This window comes from Chlorella variabilis (assembly GCF_000147415.1).
Source record: "Chlorella variabilis unplaced genomic scaffold CHLNCscaffold_11, whole genome shotgun sequence".
NCBI lineage: Eukaryota > Viridiplantae > Chlorophyta > Trebouxiophyceae > Chlorellales > Chlorellaceae > Chlorella > Chlorella variabilis.
This window is the reverse complement of record NW_005435077.1, coordinates 1187894-1200218: the sequence shown is the minus strand read 5'-3', so window position 1 is coordinate 1200218 and position 12325 is coordinate 1187894. Positions and strand designations below refer to the sequence as shown.

The 12325-nt window shown below is 66.1% G+C and overlaps 4 protein-coding genes across 4 annotated transcripts in view; 2 read left to right on the top strand and 2 right to left on the bottom strand.

Annotated features, from left to right (window-relative positions):
• The window catches only part of CHLNCDRAFT_134510 (hypothetical protein), a gene marked incomplete at both ends in the record, with an annotated part of 1799 nt that extends 1687 nt beyond the window's left edge, over positions 1–112 (top strand). Inside the window, one exon of the mRNA XM_005847440.1 lies at positions 35–112. Coding sequence (XP_005847502.1) covers positions 35–112 — 78 coding nt within the window. The remainder of the gene's footprint in view (positions 1–34) is intronic.
• A 3010-nt stretch (positions 113–3122) lies between these two features.
• Positions 3123–4920, top strand: CHLNCDRAFT_134508 (expressed protein; the record flags this gene model as incomplete). The annotated part of the gene is made up of 7 exons (XM_005847439.1): positions 3123–3264; positions 3439–3495; positions 3630–3736; positions 3934–4056; positions 4186–4285; positions 4450–4505; positions 4618–4920. The coding sequence occupies 7 exons, from the start codon at positions 3123–3125 to the stop codon at positions 4918–4920; spliced, it is 888 nt and encodes a 295-aa protein (XP_005847501.1).
• A 588-nt stretch (positions 4921–5508) lies between these two features.
• Positions 5509–7736, bottom strand: CHLNCDRAFT_134507 (hypothetical protein; the record flags this gene model as incomplete). The annotated part of the gene is made up of 10 exons (XM_005847272.1): positions 5509–5534; positions 5637–5682; positions 5822–5934; positions 6096–6152; positions 6282–6364; positions 6612–6754; positions 6931–6998; positions 7181–7339; positions 7468–7557; positions 7703–7736. 10 exons carry the CDS (start codon positions 7734–7736, stop codon positions 5509–5511), a joined length of 819 nt encoding a protein of 272 aa, XP_005847334.1.
• Positions 7737–9978: 2242 nt separating this feature from the next.
• CHLNCDRAFT_134505 (hypothetical protein) overlaps positions 9979–12325 on the bottom strand; it is a gene marked incomplete at both ends in the record, with an annotated part of 4418 nt that continues 2071 nt past the window's right edge. The window contains 8 exons of the mRNA XM_005847271.1: positions 9979–10102; positions 10224–10310; positions 10437–10549; positions 10691–10758; positions 11016–11130; positions 11366–11514; positions 11740–11928; positions 12080–12175. Of these exons, the coding sequence (XP_005847333.1) occupies positions 9979–10102; positions 10224–10310; positions 10437–10549; positions 10691–10758; positions 11016–11130; positions 11366–11514; positions 11740–11928; positions 12080–12175 (941 nt within the window). The remainder of the gene's footprint in view (positions 10103–10223; positions 10311–10436; positions 10550–10690; positions 10759–11015; positions 11131–11365; positions 11515–11739; positions 11929–12079; positions 12176–12325) is intronic.

Genomic DNA, 12325 nt, shown 5'->3' with positions numbered 1-12325 from the left:
GGCGCAGGCCTGGATGCGCTCGCTCATCCGCAAGAGCGGCGGCGACGGCGGCGAGAAGGGCGGGGGCGGCGGTGCTGGTCAGGGCCGGGGCGTGACCCGCTCCAAGCTGTGATGCTGCTCCGGGCGTGCCAGCCTGTTGCTGCCGAGCGAAGCCCGGCACCTGGGGCATTCCCTGCCGCTGCTCCCAGCGGTCCTGTACATAGCTTGGGGCGTGCAGCGTGACGGGCCGCTGCTCTTTTTAATGTTTGAGACGTGTCTGCTTGTCAAATCCTTGCAAAGGAGTGAGCCGTGCCGAGGGGCGGCGGCAGAGTGCCGCCGCCTACTGCCGCTGGCCCTGCCCAATCAACACCATCATCTGCGGTCAGCACCTATAGGGTCGGGCACCGCCAACATTCCCACTGTCTCCTATGAGATCCCAAGTGGCCAGAAGGAGAAGCAAACTAATCGATGTGTCTCTTTGGCGAACGATCACATGGGCGGATTCGCCAGCTGCACAGCGTGACGTTCTCATGATACTCGATGCCGGGGCCCCTCCCATTTCCTCTCGAAACCATGGCTCCCTGAATCGGCTGATACACCATGGCACGCTGCCTGGTGCTGCTGCTGGCCCTGGTGGCCTGGCAGCGGGGCTGCCTGGCTGCGGCCCCCCTCAGCCTACCGTTGCCCCTCCCGCCAACGCCAATCAGCTCCTCTCTCACCAGAGAGGATGTTAGAGCGCTCGTTGGAGTATGGGATCCACAGGTGAGGAGGGTTGAACCCAGGTGCATGGCAGCTGCTCACGCAAGGACTGGCAGCGGGACGGTGTGTCTCCCCAGTTCTCCCGGCGCACTCAGCGTGACGCCTGGGGAGTCTGCCACGCATCCACAGCAGCGCCGCGCCCTGCACCCTTGTCCTCACTGCCGCTGCCGCACGCCGCCGCCGCCGCGCCCCGCCTGCTGCAGGCTGCTGTCGCGCCCACCGCAGCTGTGTCCTCCCACACACTACTAAGCGCCGCCATTTACAAGTGGGCCCGGCGGTTAGGAAGACCCTCCCAGTCAGCGGTGCGCCAAGCTGCTTCCGCTTGGCTTGCTCTTGCCGCTGCCGCTGCCTCCGCCCTGCGCCCCCTCCCGCCAGTAGCAGATCAGATTGCACCGCACACACCAACTTGGCCACTCCTGAGCAGTCCCTCCCTCCACTCACCCGTCTGCAGGTCTCAAGGGATGCAGCCAGCACTGCCGATGCAGCGCCTGCGCCCGACCGCAGCTCATCAGATGGGGAACCCCCCAAGCGCAGCCTGGCCATCATCGGTGTAGACGCAGAGACTGGTGCGCGCGCTGGCGGCGGGCGCGCAGCTTGACCTGCGACGGGCTCCTGTGCACCCTGCATGCCTGCCTGCTCTGCCTGATCCGGTTTGGCAGGTTTGGCTGGTGAGATCCGACCCCGCCTGCACCCCCCACCAATACCAGCACCCTAACCACCCCACGCCCTGCATGCCCGTCCCGCAGGCATGTGGGCCGGCCTGGTGGTGGCGCACAGCAGCACTCAAGTGTTCAGCGCCGATGGCGTGTTTGGACAATGCAGCCGGCTGCCCTCTGGCGACATTGCCTTGGAGGGGCGCATCAGCAGGGGGGCTGCCACGCTCCGCGCTTTCCTGCGCCCCAACGGCAGCCTTGATCTCCAGATGGAGGCGAGCGACGACGCCCCCACAGACCAAGCCAGCCCTCTTGATGAGGTGAGCCTATGCGCAGCTGGATGGCGGTCGGCCTGATTCTGGAGGAGGCTGCCCCCTTTGGCAGGCAGGCAGCCTGGCTGCGCTGGCGGCTCGGGTGCTTGCAGGGGCCAGCCGCCATCTGCTGGCGGCAATTGCAGAGGGGAGGGCGTGCTCGCTCGGGACGCAGGCTGACGTATGCATGCTGCGGGTTGCTGGTGCAGGGAGCTTTCGCGAGAACTGCGTTTGACGTTCAGGCCTTCCTTGCTGAATTGGAGCAGCGCAGCGCCGCTGCATGACACACCCTTGGAGCGGCAGCCTCGCACAGCCGCCGCCTCGGCAGCGCATCGCTGCTGCTGTTGTACTTGCCTCCCGCTGCGATGCGGAGCGATATTCCCTTTACACAAATGGTTTCCCATTATCACCCTCTTCCTTTTCCCTTCCCTTCTCACAACGTATGATGCTCCATTCCCCCCTGCCATGCTCACTCGCGTCCAACCCTCCGCAGCTCACACCCCTCCTACTTGTCACCCATTCCTTTCCATCCCCGAAATTGAGAACTGCGCTACCCTGTCTTGAACTGCCGCTCGCTTAACTTGATACTGACAATACTTTGTAATGCCTTGCCACCCACCCAGCCCCTACGGACAGGCCTTGTAGTCTGCAGGGCTTGGTCAGCCAGCAAGGGCAGCGAGGTGCAGCCGCCATCCGCCACCAGCTCTGTCACGATGACCTAGTCGCTGGCGCAGCTCCAGGAAGACAGCGGGCGCCATGTCCAAGAACATCCCAACCCGCCTGGATTGATATGCCGACTCAGCGCTGGCACCGTGGCCCCCCTTGTTGTGCTCCCCCTCTGTCAGACCCTTGCTGCCCACAGCGGAGCGGGCATGGCCCGGCCTGGCAGTCTTGCGGCAGGGTTTGCGGGTCGAGGACGGCAGCAGTCCTGCATGGGTCAGCATGGGGAGCATGGCTAGACTCGGTGGCGGGTCGAGGGCGGCAGCAGTCCTGCACGGGTCAGCATGGGGAGCATGGCTAGACTCGGTGGCGTCTCCGCTAGACGCTGTGCACAGCGCGCCGCCAGGCGGGCGGCGGCGACAGAAACCCCAGGGGGATGTTGTGCTGCCTCCCCTTCATCCGCGATCGCTGTGCATCGAACGATGTGTGATTCATAGCGCTGGCTTGATTGCAGACATCACGGTGAGAGCGCGTGGACTTGACTGGCTCGGTTCCGGCTTTGCGGCTCGGGGGAGCAAACCGCGGCAGCAGCGCAGCTTGGCCCCATCACCCTTTAAACAGCGGCGGTTTTGCAGCCAAGCAGGGGCGCCAAGTGGCGGCCGCCCTGCCGCCGCCTGTCGCTTGCTCGCAAGCTGAAGCAGGCTCGCCCCGCCGCTGTCGCCCTGCAGGCGAGAGCAGTCTGACACACTGCCAGTCCGCCATGCTTGTCCGCACCAGCAGCGGCAACACCAGCGTGGGCCACCTGAGCCTCTCGCCGCTCGGCTTCTCCGCCCTGCACCGCCCCGACTTCACTTTCCAGTGCCAGGCCCTCCTGTTCCCGGTGCACTCGGTGCTGCTGTCGGGTGGGTGGCGCGAGCTGGTTACAACCTCCCAGCAGTGTGCGCCACATGGGGCTCCGACAACAATCCCAGACAGCACCCACCGGCGGTCTGCTGCAGCCGCTGGCTTTGCAAGCCCACCGTCTCTTGCCCGCTGCCTCTGTTTGCGCCTCCTGCCGACTCCCGCTGCTCCTACAGCCTCCAGTAAATTCTTCACCGAGTTCTTCACTTATATACGCGGCCAGAAGGCACCAGGTGCGAGATGCCCTGCTCTACAAGGCCTGCTGGAAAGCGCGGCGTTGACCGCCCGGTTTGACCGCACGCCGACCCGGCAGCACCCACCATACAACTGTGCATTCTGATCCTTCACATGCTGGTTGTTCCTGCAGAAGTCATCAGCCTGGATGCCGTCAAGTGCGAGGCGCTCGCCGCGGTGTCCCTGGGCTACTATCTCGAGTTTGTGTATTCGGGAGGCGTGCTGCCGGCCTTCGACACGGTGAGCTTGCTGGGTGCTGGGCCCGACCCAGCCGCCAGCCTGGCAGAGTCTGGCAGGCGCTCCTTGGGAAGCTGCGGCTGGGCAGCTGTCTTCTTCGGCTCGCAGCCGTGGTGGCAGTCAGCTCTGGTGGACAGGACAGCCTGCGGCCGTGCGCTGCACCCACCCCCGCCATCCTCCACCCGCATCCCTGGCCGCAGGTGCCCGACGCGGTGCAGGCGCTGCGCCTGAGCGGCTTCTTCGGCAGCGCCAGCCTGGCGGCGCAGCTGGGCGCCAGCCTGGCGGCGCGGCTGCCGGGTCTGGGCGAGGAGGAGCTCCTGGAGGTGGGTAGAGGGCGGAGGGAGGGCGGGTGGAAGGCTGGTTGCAGGCGCCCAGAGGGAGGGCGCCGCGGGCGCTAGCCTTGCGTGACCGCTCGTGTCGGCGCCTGCTTGCCTGCGCCCCTGTCCCCGCAGGTGTTCCGCGCGGCGGTGGACCTCAAGCTGCGCCGCCTGCTCACCGAGTGCCTGGTGCAGCTGCTGCCGCAGTTTGGGCGCTGCACCGCCGACACCACGGGTGCGCGGGCCCGGCTGGGGTGTGGCTGCCTGCCAGGCTGGCTGCCTGGCTGGGATGGCGCTGGCCTTGCTGCCAGCCAAAGCCTGCGCCGCTGTGTGCGGCGGGGTGGCGATGCGCCCACCATGGCTACAGCTGTTTGTGACCTGGACCTGCTGCGCGTGCAGTGGCTGCCATGATCGAGCACATGGATGCCACCTGCGCCAAGGCTGTGCTGGCACAGGTGAGCTGCCCGGCACAGCGCTGCTGGCACAGCCAAACCCAGAGCATCACCGTGGCGGAGGAGCCAAGTCATGCGCTGATCGGCTGGCCGTTTTATGCTGGCTTGGCTGCAGCTGGCGCTGCACAGCTTCCCTGTGCCTGGCGCCGCCGCGCTGGCCGCCGTGCCGCCGGCTAGCTGCGGCCCCTTGGCCGCCGCTGCCGCCGCCAGCGCCAGCGACGGCGCCAGCGGGCAGCAGCCGCCGGGCCCTGGCCCTGCCGGTCCCGTCCGGGGCATCACCACCCCGGGCCGGCAGGACAGCGGGGAGTTTGCTGCCGCAGCAGCTGCCGCCGCCACTGGCCCCGCTGCTGCTCTGGACCTCGAGCAGGTGAAGCAGCAGTTTGTGCGGGTGCTGGAAGCCAAGGGCTGGGGGCAGTGAGCCTGCTGGGCCTGGGGCTTGCCCGCCCCCCGCCGTGCCTGCCCCTTCCGCAGCTCCACCCGCTGCTAGAGTGTATCAATCAATGCCAATACTTCCACCTTCGCCACACAATGTAGCCAACCAGATGGGCCTGCTGATGCCCTGTAATCTTATGCTGTGAGCCTTGTACCTGTCTTGCTTGAGCCTTGTCCTGCCTTTGCTTGTTCAAATTTTTTATGTCTGCCTTCCTCAATCTTTGGAACCTGCCCTGTACTGCCCTAACCCTTTTCGTGATGCCCTGCCCTTCCCGCCGGCATTCCATGAACCGGCCGCCCAGCCCTGCGCAGCATGTTTGTCCCGCTGCGGGGCGCGCCGCTGATGTACATCAGCGGCGCATGTAATGCCACAACTGACGGACCAGCAGACCTGTTGACACTTCAATCGCACTCGGCTGCGGCACCACAGTGAATAGCAATGCAGAAGGGGTAGTGCATAAGCGTACACACACGGTGGAGACAATTCAATGAATGGCAGTTGCCGTTTCCATGTTTCACTCAAATGTCGGGGTTCCTCGATCTGGCTGGAGCCTCCTCCTGTTGTGGTTGCCCGCTAGGTGGCCAGGGCGGGCACCGAGCCTGCGGGCAGCAGGTTGGGCAGGCGCAGCATCGACGCGGCAGCCAGGATAAGGCAACATGGGGCGGACACGTGGCCAGCTCAGGTGGCGGGGCGCCACGCACCGCTGACACCGACGGTCGCGCCCCAGTCGATGACCAAGGTGTGGCCCTGCAGCATGGGGGTGCAACGAGAAGCGAAGCGCAGGTGAGGGGGCCCGCCAGTCCTGCTGGGCACGCGCAGGGCTGGCCGCACGCCGCCGCGAGCAGCCGCGGGGCGCAGCACCGCGGCAGCGCCAGCTGCGGCTCACTTTGACGCAGCGGCCCATGGCTGAGGCCAGGAACAGCATGCCGTTGGCGATGTCGCGCGGCAGCACCGCTACGCCCTTGAGCGGGCTGGTCAGCGCCAAGGCGGCCTCCAGGTCTGCTTGGGGAGGTGGAGGTGGAGGGGAGTAAGGTGGAGTGTATGGTGTGTGGGTGAGTTGGGTAGGAGCAGGGAGGGGAGCGGGGCGGTATGCAGCAGAGCGACAGCACCAGCCGCCAGGTGGCAGCGGCAGCTTTGGGTGGAGGGGAAGGAGTGCTCACACTCCAGCGTTGGGTTGCCTGGCATCACGCCTGCCACCATGGGCGTCACTGTGGACCCTGCACCAATGGCAACAGCGGCAGCTGTGCAAGCGCTAACAGCCTTGCGGAGCGGCGGCCCGTGCCTGCTGGCCTCCCTGGTTGCACCGCTCCTTCTTGACGTGGCGGCGGGGCTCATGCAGCGCTGACCTGGCGCCACCGCGTTCACCCTGATGCCATACGGCGCCAGCTCACAGGCCGCCAGTTTGGTCAGCGAGATGACGGCAGTCTTGCTGGCCACGTAGGCTGCAGCAACAGGCAGATGAGGTGTGGCACGAGTCAGGCGCATGCACCATGCATCATGCATGCACAGCAGATTTGGAGGCGTCAGCTGAGCCCCAGCTCACCCCGCCGCGGCTAAAGGCGACATGCATGCAGTCCGACTGCATAGTCCGACTGGAGAGTCTCCACCCTCTCTCCTCCCCGCGACAACACCACCACTGCCAGCCTGCTCCTGCCCCCTTCCCCTTTGCGCCTCACCCGCCGGGATGAGCATGGCTGTTGGCGATGTTCACGCGGAAGCCGGCCACCGAGGAAGTGTTGAGGATGCAGCCGCGGGTGCCCGCCGCGATCATGGCCCGCGAGGCGTGCTTGGTGCCTAGCGCCACCGCACGCAGGTTGACCTGAAAGAAGGATGAATAAAATAAGGCGAGTAAACCCTGGACCTGATGGGGCTGAGGAAGGTGGAGTGGCATGCTGTGGCCGCGGTGGCCGCCCGGCAGTGGATACCGTAGCTACCGTATGTGACATCACTGCATCCCTGGCACAAGACGGCCAGCCGCCGACTCGCCTGGATGACCTGGTCAAACTCATCCAGGTTCAAGTTCTCCATCAGCGCCTCCCGCACCCCCAGCTTGCCCACGATGCCTGCAGCCGGCGCAGCCAGCAGCCTGGTGAGCAGCAGCGCAGCACGCTGGGCGCAGCCTTGACTGACTCACACATGCATCTCTCCCGCTGGGCTGCCGCCTCCAGGGGAGCTCCTCCACACTGCGCATGCCCTGCATTACCCCTCTGGTCTCCATCTGGGTGCGTGCCCATCGTCCCCCCACCTGCATTGTTCACCATGACGTCGATGGCCTTGAAGGTGCTGACAGCGGTGCCCACCAGGCGCTCGACATCCTCCTCCCGCGTCACATTGCACTCCACCGCAATGGCATGCTCCGCACCCAGCTCCTCTGCCAGCTTCTGGGCCTTCTCTACCTGCACATCTGCAGTGGAGTGGGCAGGCAGGTGGGATGCAAGAGTGGGAGCAGCGGCAGGGCTGTGCAGGCAGGCATGGCGCTCACAAGCGCTCGCCGCACAGGCTGTCGCAAAAGAGGTACTGTGCAGCACGCACTGAACACGACCAGGGGAGCAGGCAGCGCATCTCCCAGCACCACCCGGGCGCCCTCCTTGACAAACAGGCGGGCAATCCCCTCTCCGATGCCTGCAGCAGGCCACCGAAACGCAAAGGCACCGGCCTGGTAGGTAGGAAGCGACAGAGGCGGCCGCCGCTGGCGGCCCTGGCAGCTACCGGGCAGGTCGCGCCATCGGCTTCCAGCGCTCACTGCAGCAGCGCGGGCTCTCTCCACCAATCTGGGCGGTATGGTGGCTGCCCGTGGGCATGCTGGGGAGCGGGCGGACGCATGCAAGGCCAGCCACAGCAAGAACCCCATCCAGGAGTCGGCAGGCGCTGGCCCGATTCCTCGCCTGATGCCCCTCCTGTGATCACCGCGACTTTGCCGCTCAGCATGCTTTGCGCCGCCTCGAAGGAGAGCCCCCGGCGGACTGTGCCGTTCGAGACACCAGCCTCGCCCAAATAGGCTGGGGAGCGCTGCCAATGCACACAAACGCAGGCGGTCGCACAATTCATGAATTGTGAGCTATCTGCTGGCGAAATGTCAGCAGGGTGACGTGGCGGCGGCGGCTCCGAGCAGCGCCGCCATCGTGAGAGTCCACTTTGTGCCATGGTGGTCCACTTTGTGTCATTTGACTCAACAGAAACGTTTACATGTAGCAGTATAGATCACCATTCATTAGGGTATCAATAAGTACATCCAGAAGAGGCAGGGACACAGCATAGAGCAAAAGAGCAGAGATGAAAGATGAGAAGGAATCGGTGATTGGTGGGCAGCAAAACAGTGAGCGCACATTACAAGGCGAGACGCGGGCGCCGATGACGGCAACGCCCGGGGTCTAGCACAAGCCCGGGCGGATCTGGCGTGGGCGGGTTCAGGCCTTCATCCACACCACGTTGTAGCGGACATTGTCGATCCGTCCGGAGCGGCCAACGTCGCAGCGGGAGTGGACGCGGGTGGTGAGGGGCTTGCCCTGCGGGGTAGGAAGCAGGGAGACAGGGAAGCGGTGAGCGTGGGGTGGTGGGAGGCACGGCGGCCGCCTGGCGGTGACACGTCCCCAGCGACCCAAAGCCCCGGCAACGCCAGCACACACAATGCCGCCAGCTGGCCGTTCCGCAGCCTGCGGGGCCTCCTCACCTGGCAGCGGAAGGTGAGGTCGATCTTGGCGTTGAGCTGGGCGTAGCGGGTGTTGGTCTTGGGCTGGAGGGGAGGGCAGGGGGCAGCAGGGAGGAAAAGTCAGTCAGCCTGCCACAGCCAGCTTGGACCAACTCCAACACCACTGCCGCCACCACCAACCAGCTCACCAGCAGGCAGGACTTGACCAGGGCATGCTTGCTGTAGGTGCAGCCCTTGGGCAGGTCCCCATCCTCCTGCATCATCTCCACCACGATCTCCGCCTGCAGCGGGAAGTAGCGGGAGGGCCAAGGGTGCGCTTGTTGAGGTGGTGGTGTGGTGCCAACGGGCTTCAGCACGTTGAGTATCAGAAGGTTTGACGCTGCGCCAGGGTGGCGTGCAGTGCAGCTGTGACTTGATGCACCTGCGCAAGGCAGGCTGTGCAGCGGCGGCTCCTACCATGCTGGAGATTTGGGGAGTGAACCTGGCGCCAGCCGGGACCCAGCCCTTCTTGCGGTCGCACATGGGCCCTGCTGCGTGGGCCGTGGCGGCCAGGCCGAGCAGGGCCAGCAGGACGAAGGACAGGGAGGAGCGCATGGTTGCAGGTGGGGGTATGTGTGTTGTGGCAGCGGCGACGGGGCAGGTGGAGGCGGGAGGTGGAGGAGAGTGGGCTGAAGGCTCAGAAGAGGGCTGCAGCGAGTTGAATGACACTGCCGCCCCGTAGCCGTGTTTTATAGGCCATTTGGCTGCGGTGGAAGGCTCGCCAGGTGTGGGCGGCTGCCGCCAGATGGCGTCCCATCTGGGAGGATTCCCGACACACTTCCCAGCCCGGCCCCGGGCAGGGGGGCGCAAGCTGCGGGCAGTCTGCCGCCCCCTTGATCGATAAACAGTGCCGAGTGGTTGAGACGAGCTGGGCCGCGGGGCCCCGCAGCGGGCGCTGCGAAAGCCCACTCAACGGCCAATTTGGCTGCCATCCCGCAGGCAAATGGCTGGCAGCATCGTGGCTCACAAGCTAGGGCGATCACCGCGTTGCGGCACGACGCCTCATGCTCGCCGCCTTGCTGTGCTGTGCTGCTGGCGGCAGAGGCGCATGTGGTGGAATAACAGCCAGCTCCTGTTCTGCGTTGTCCTCCGCATGTGTCAGAACGGCATTACAGTAATTTCGGAGATTGAAACTGCAGATAACAGAGCCAGGAGGCAGTTGCAATCGGCACACTCAACGCGCAGGCATGCACGCTGGCAGCACTGCGCTGGGGGATCCCGCGACACCATCCCCAATTAAATCCAAGCAAGACAAGGCCGAGGCAAAATTGCAGGCGTGGCGCCGCAGGGCTAGCGTCGCAGGTGGTCTCCACAAGCGGGAGTGGCGCCGGGAGGGCCCCGTAGCAGGCACGGCCCTACAGCCCCAGGGCATCCAGCAGCTGCCAGTGGCTCCACACAGGCACCATCGTGTTGGCCGCAATCATGCCGCTGGCGGCGGCCGCCGGCACGCCGATGCCAGGCTGGCAGCTGTCGCCGCACCTGCAGGCCCGCAGCACGACAGCACGGCGCTTTGCCCACGCACCGCTAGGCACCCTGCCCGCAGCTCTAGAGGCCCCTTCTCCTTGGGGACAGCAGCGAAACAGCCAGGCCGGCAGGACACCTGTACAGGCCCGGCAGCGGGGTGGCGGCTCCCGGGAAGCTGGCGTTGCGCGCCGAGATGGCAGGACCGTAGCTCCCCTTGTACCGCCTGCACCAGCCCCACAAGCCCCTGCATTCGGCGCGCTGGCGGGCAGGCTGCCGGCACCAAGGCGCACGCACGCTCCTCCTCCCCCAGCCAGACCGCGCCTCAGCACCCCGCTGCCGCTCCGCTCACCGCAGGTACCGCTCGTGAGTGAGGGGCGTGCCCACCAGCTGCAGCTCGGCGCGCTGCCGTACGTCGGGGATGACCCGTTCCAGCGCCGCCCACAGGCACTGGGACCGCTCCTCCTGCAGGGAAGATCGATGTGTGTGGGAGCCGCGCGCGGCGTGTGAGCTTTTGGATTCCCGGGGCAGATGCGTGAGAGGGCTGGGGGTGGGCAACCAACCATCGTGCGGCGGCGCCAGCAGCCGCGCCACCGGTCACCTCACCTTCATTGCCGCGTACTCTGGCGTGCCGCGCTTCAGCCCCTCCCATAGCTCATACGGCTCGTTGCCGGCTGCAGCAGGCAAGGGCGGGGGCAGGCCAGCAGGGGCAGCGCATGACGCATGTCAGTCGCGACACGGGGCGGCCGCAGGGGAGGGGAGGGGGCACGGGGCGCACGGCGCAGAGACCAAGGACTCTCCGCCTGCCTGGGACACCGCCTGCCTAATGCATGCAGCATTATTAGATAAACTGCCCCGCCCGAAGGAAGGAGTCGGCTGGAGGGGTACAGTGCGATTAGGGTATTGAGAGAGAGAGGCTGTGATGTGCCACCGGGGCGCAGCTTGCAGGGCGTGCCTGTGTAGGCGTGAACCACGTGCTTGCCGGGCGGCGCCAGCGAAGGGTCCAGCACGGTCGGTATGCACACGTTGCACACATTCTGGGGCGCCTGCACTCTCAGGCAGGCGGCAGCGGGCAACCGCAAGGCGCGGGCCGGTGTGCGCGCGCCGTGGCTGCTGCGGCGCGGATCGCGGGAGCCCAGCGCTGGAGCTTCCCCGGAGGAGAGGTGGCAAGAGCCGCGGCGCTCGGGCGTCGACAGCCGCACCAGCAGCCGCACCCGGCCGGCAAACTAGCTGGTTGCATACGCCCACATGTGAGCTGATCAGGGCCGCCCCGCCTCCCACCTCAATATCTGCCCAGCTGTTGACGATGAGGTGGTGGATGTCCAGGTTTGGAGGCAGGCCAGCCGCATCGATGCCCAGGTGCAGGTGCACAAAGCTGCCGGTGCGGGGGGTGGCCTGGCCCTCCTGGCGGTACGCCTGCGGTACCGCGCCTGTACGGGGAGAAGCAGGGGACGGGGAGAGTGGGCAGTCCGGTGGGTGGGTCGCAGGAGAGAGGCTAGTAGGGCAGGCACAGCGGTAGGTTACAGAGCAGCCATGGCGAGGCCTAGCAGCGGCGGGGGCGGCCAGCGGCAAACACGGCAATGCGAGGCAGCGGAGGGGCTGGCAGAGGCACAGCTGCCCAGCGGCACAGGCTGCACCTCGCCGCGCCAGCCCACCTTCCGGCAGCAGGCGCAGGGTATCCCACACCGAGGCGTTGCTGACCACCGCCTTGCGGGCTCGGATGACCGGTGCGGTACCGCCGGCGGCGCGCGACCGCAGCCGCACCCCTGCCGCGCGCCCGCCCTCCACCACCACCTCCTCCACGTGCGTGCGCAGCAGCACGCGGCCCCCGTGCTTCTCGATGCCTGCAGGCGAGCAGGAGAAGGCCCAGGCACGCAGGGCGGGACCGACAGGGTCGGGTGACGCGGCAGGTGGTGGCAGGGCCGCCTGCGGGCTGGCCACCATCCGGTATCGCCACCATCCGGTACCGCCCCATAGCTGCTCCCGCAGCCTCACCCCTGACCAGGGCCGCCACGATGGCGCTGCTGCCGCCCAGTGGGTAGTTGATGGTGGAGTGGCCGCTGTTGCGCTCCAGAAACATGTAGGCCATCTCTGTTGTGGTTGTGGTTTGTGGTTGTTTGTTTGTTGTGGTGGTGGTTGATTGTTGTTTGTTGTTGGTGTGGTTGTTTGGAAGGGACAACAACGTTGTTGTTGTGGTTGTTTGGAAGGGACAACAACGTTTGGAGGGGAGGGGTTGTTGGT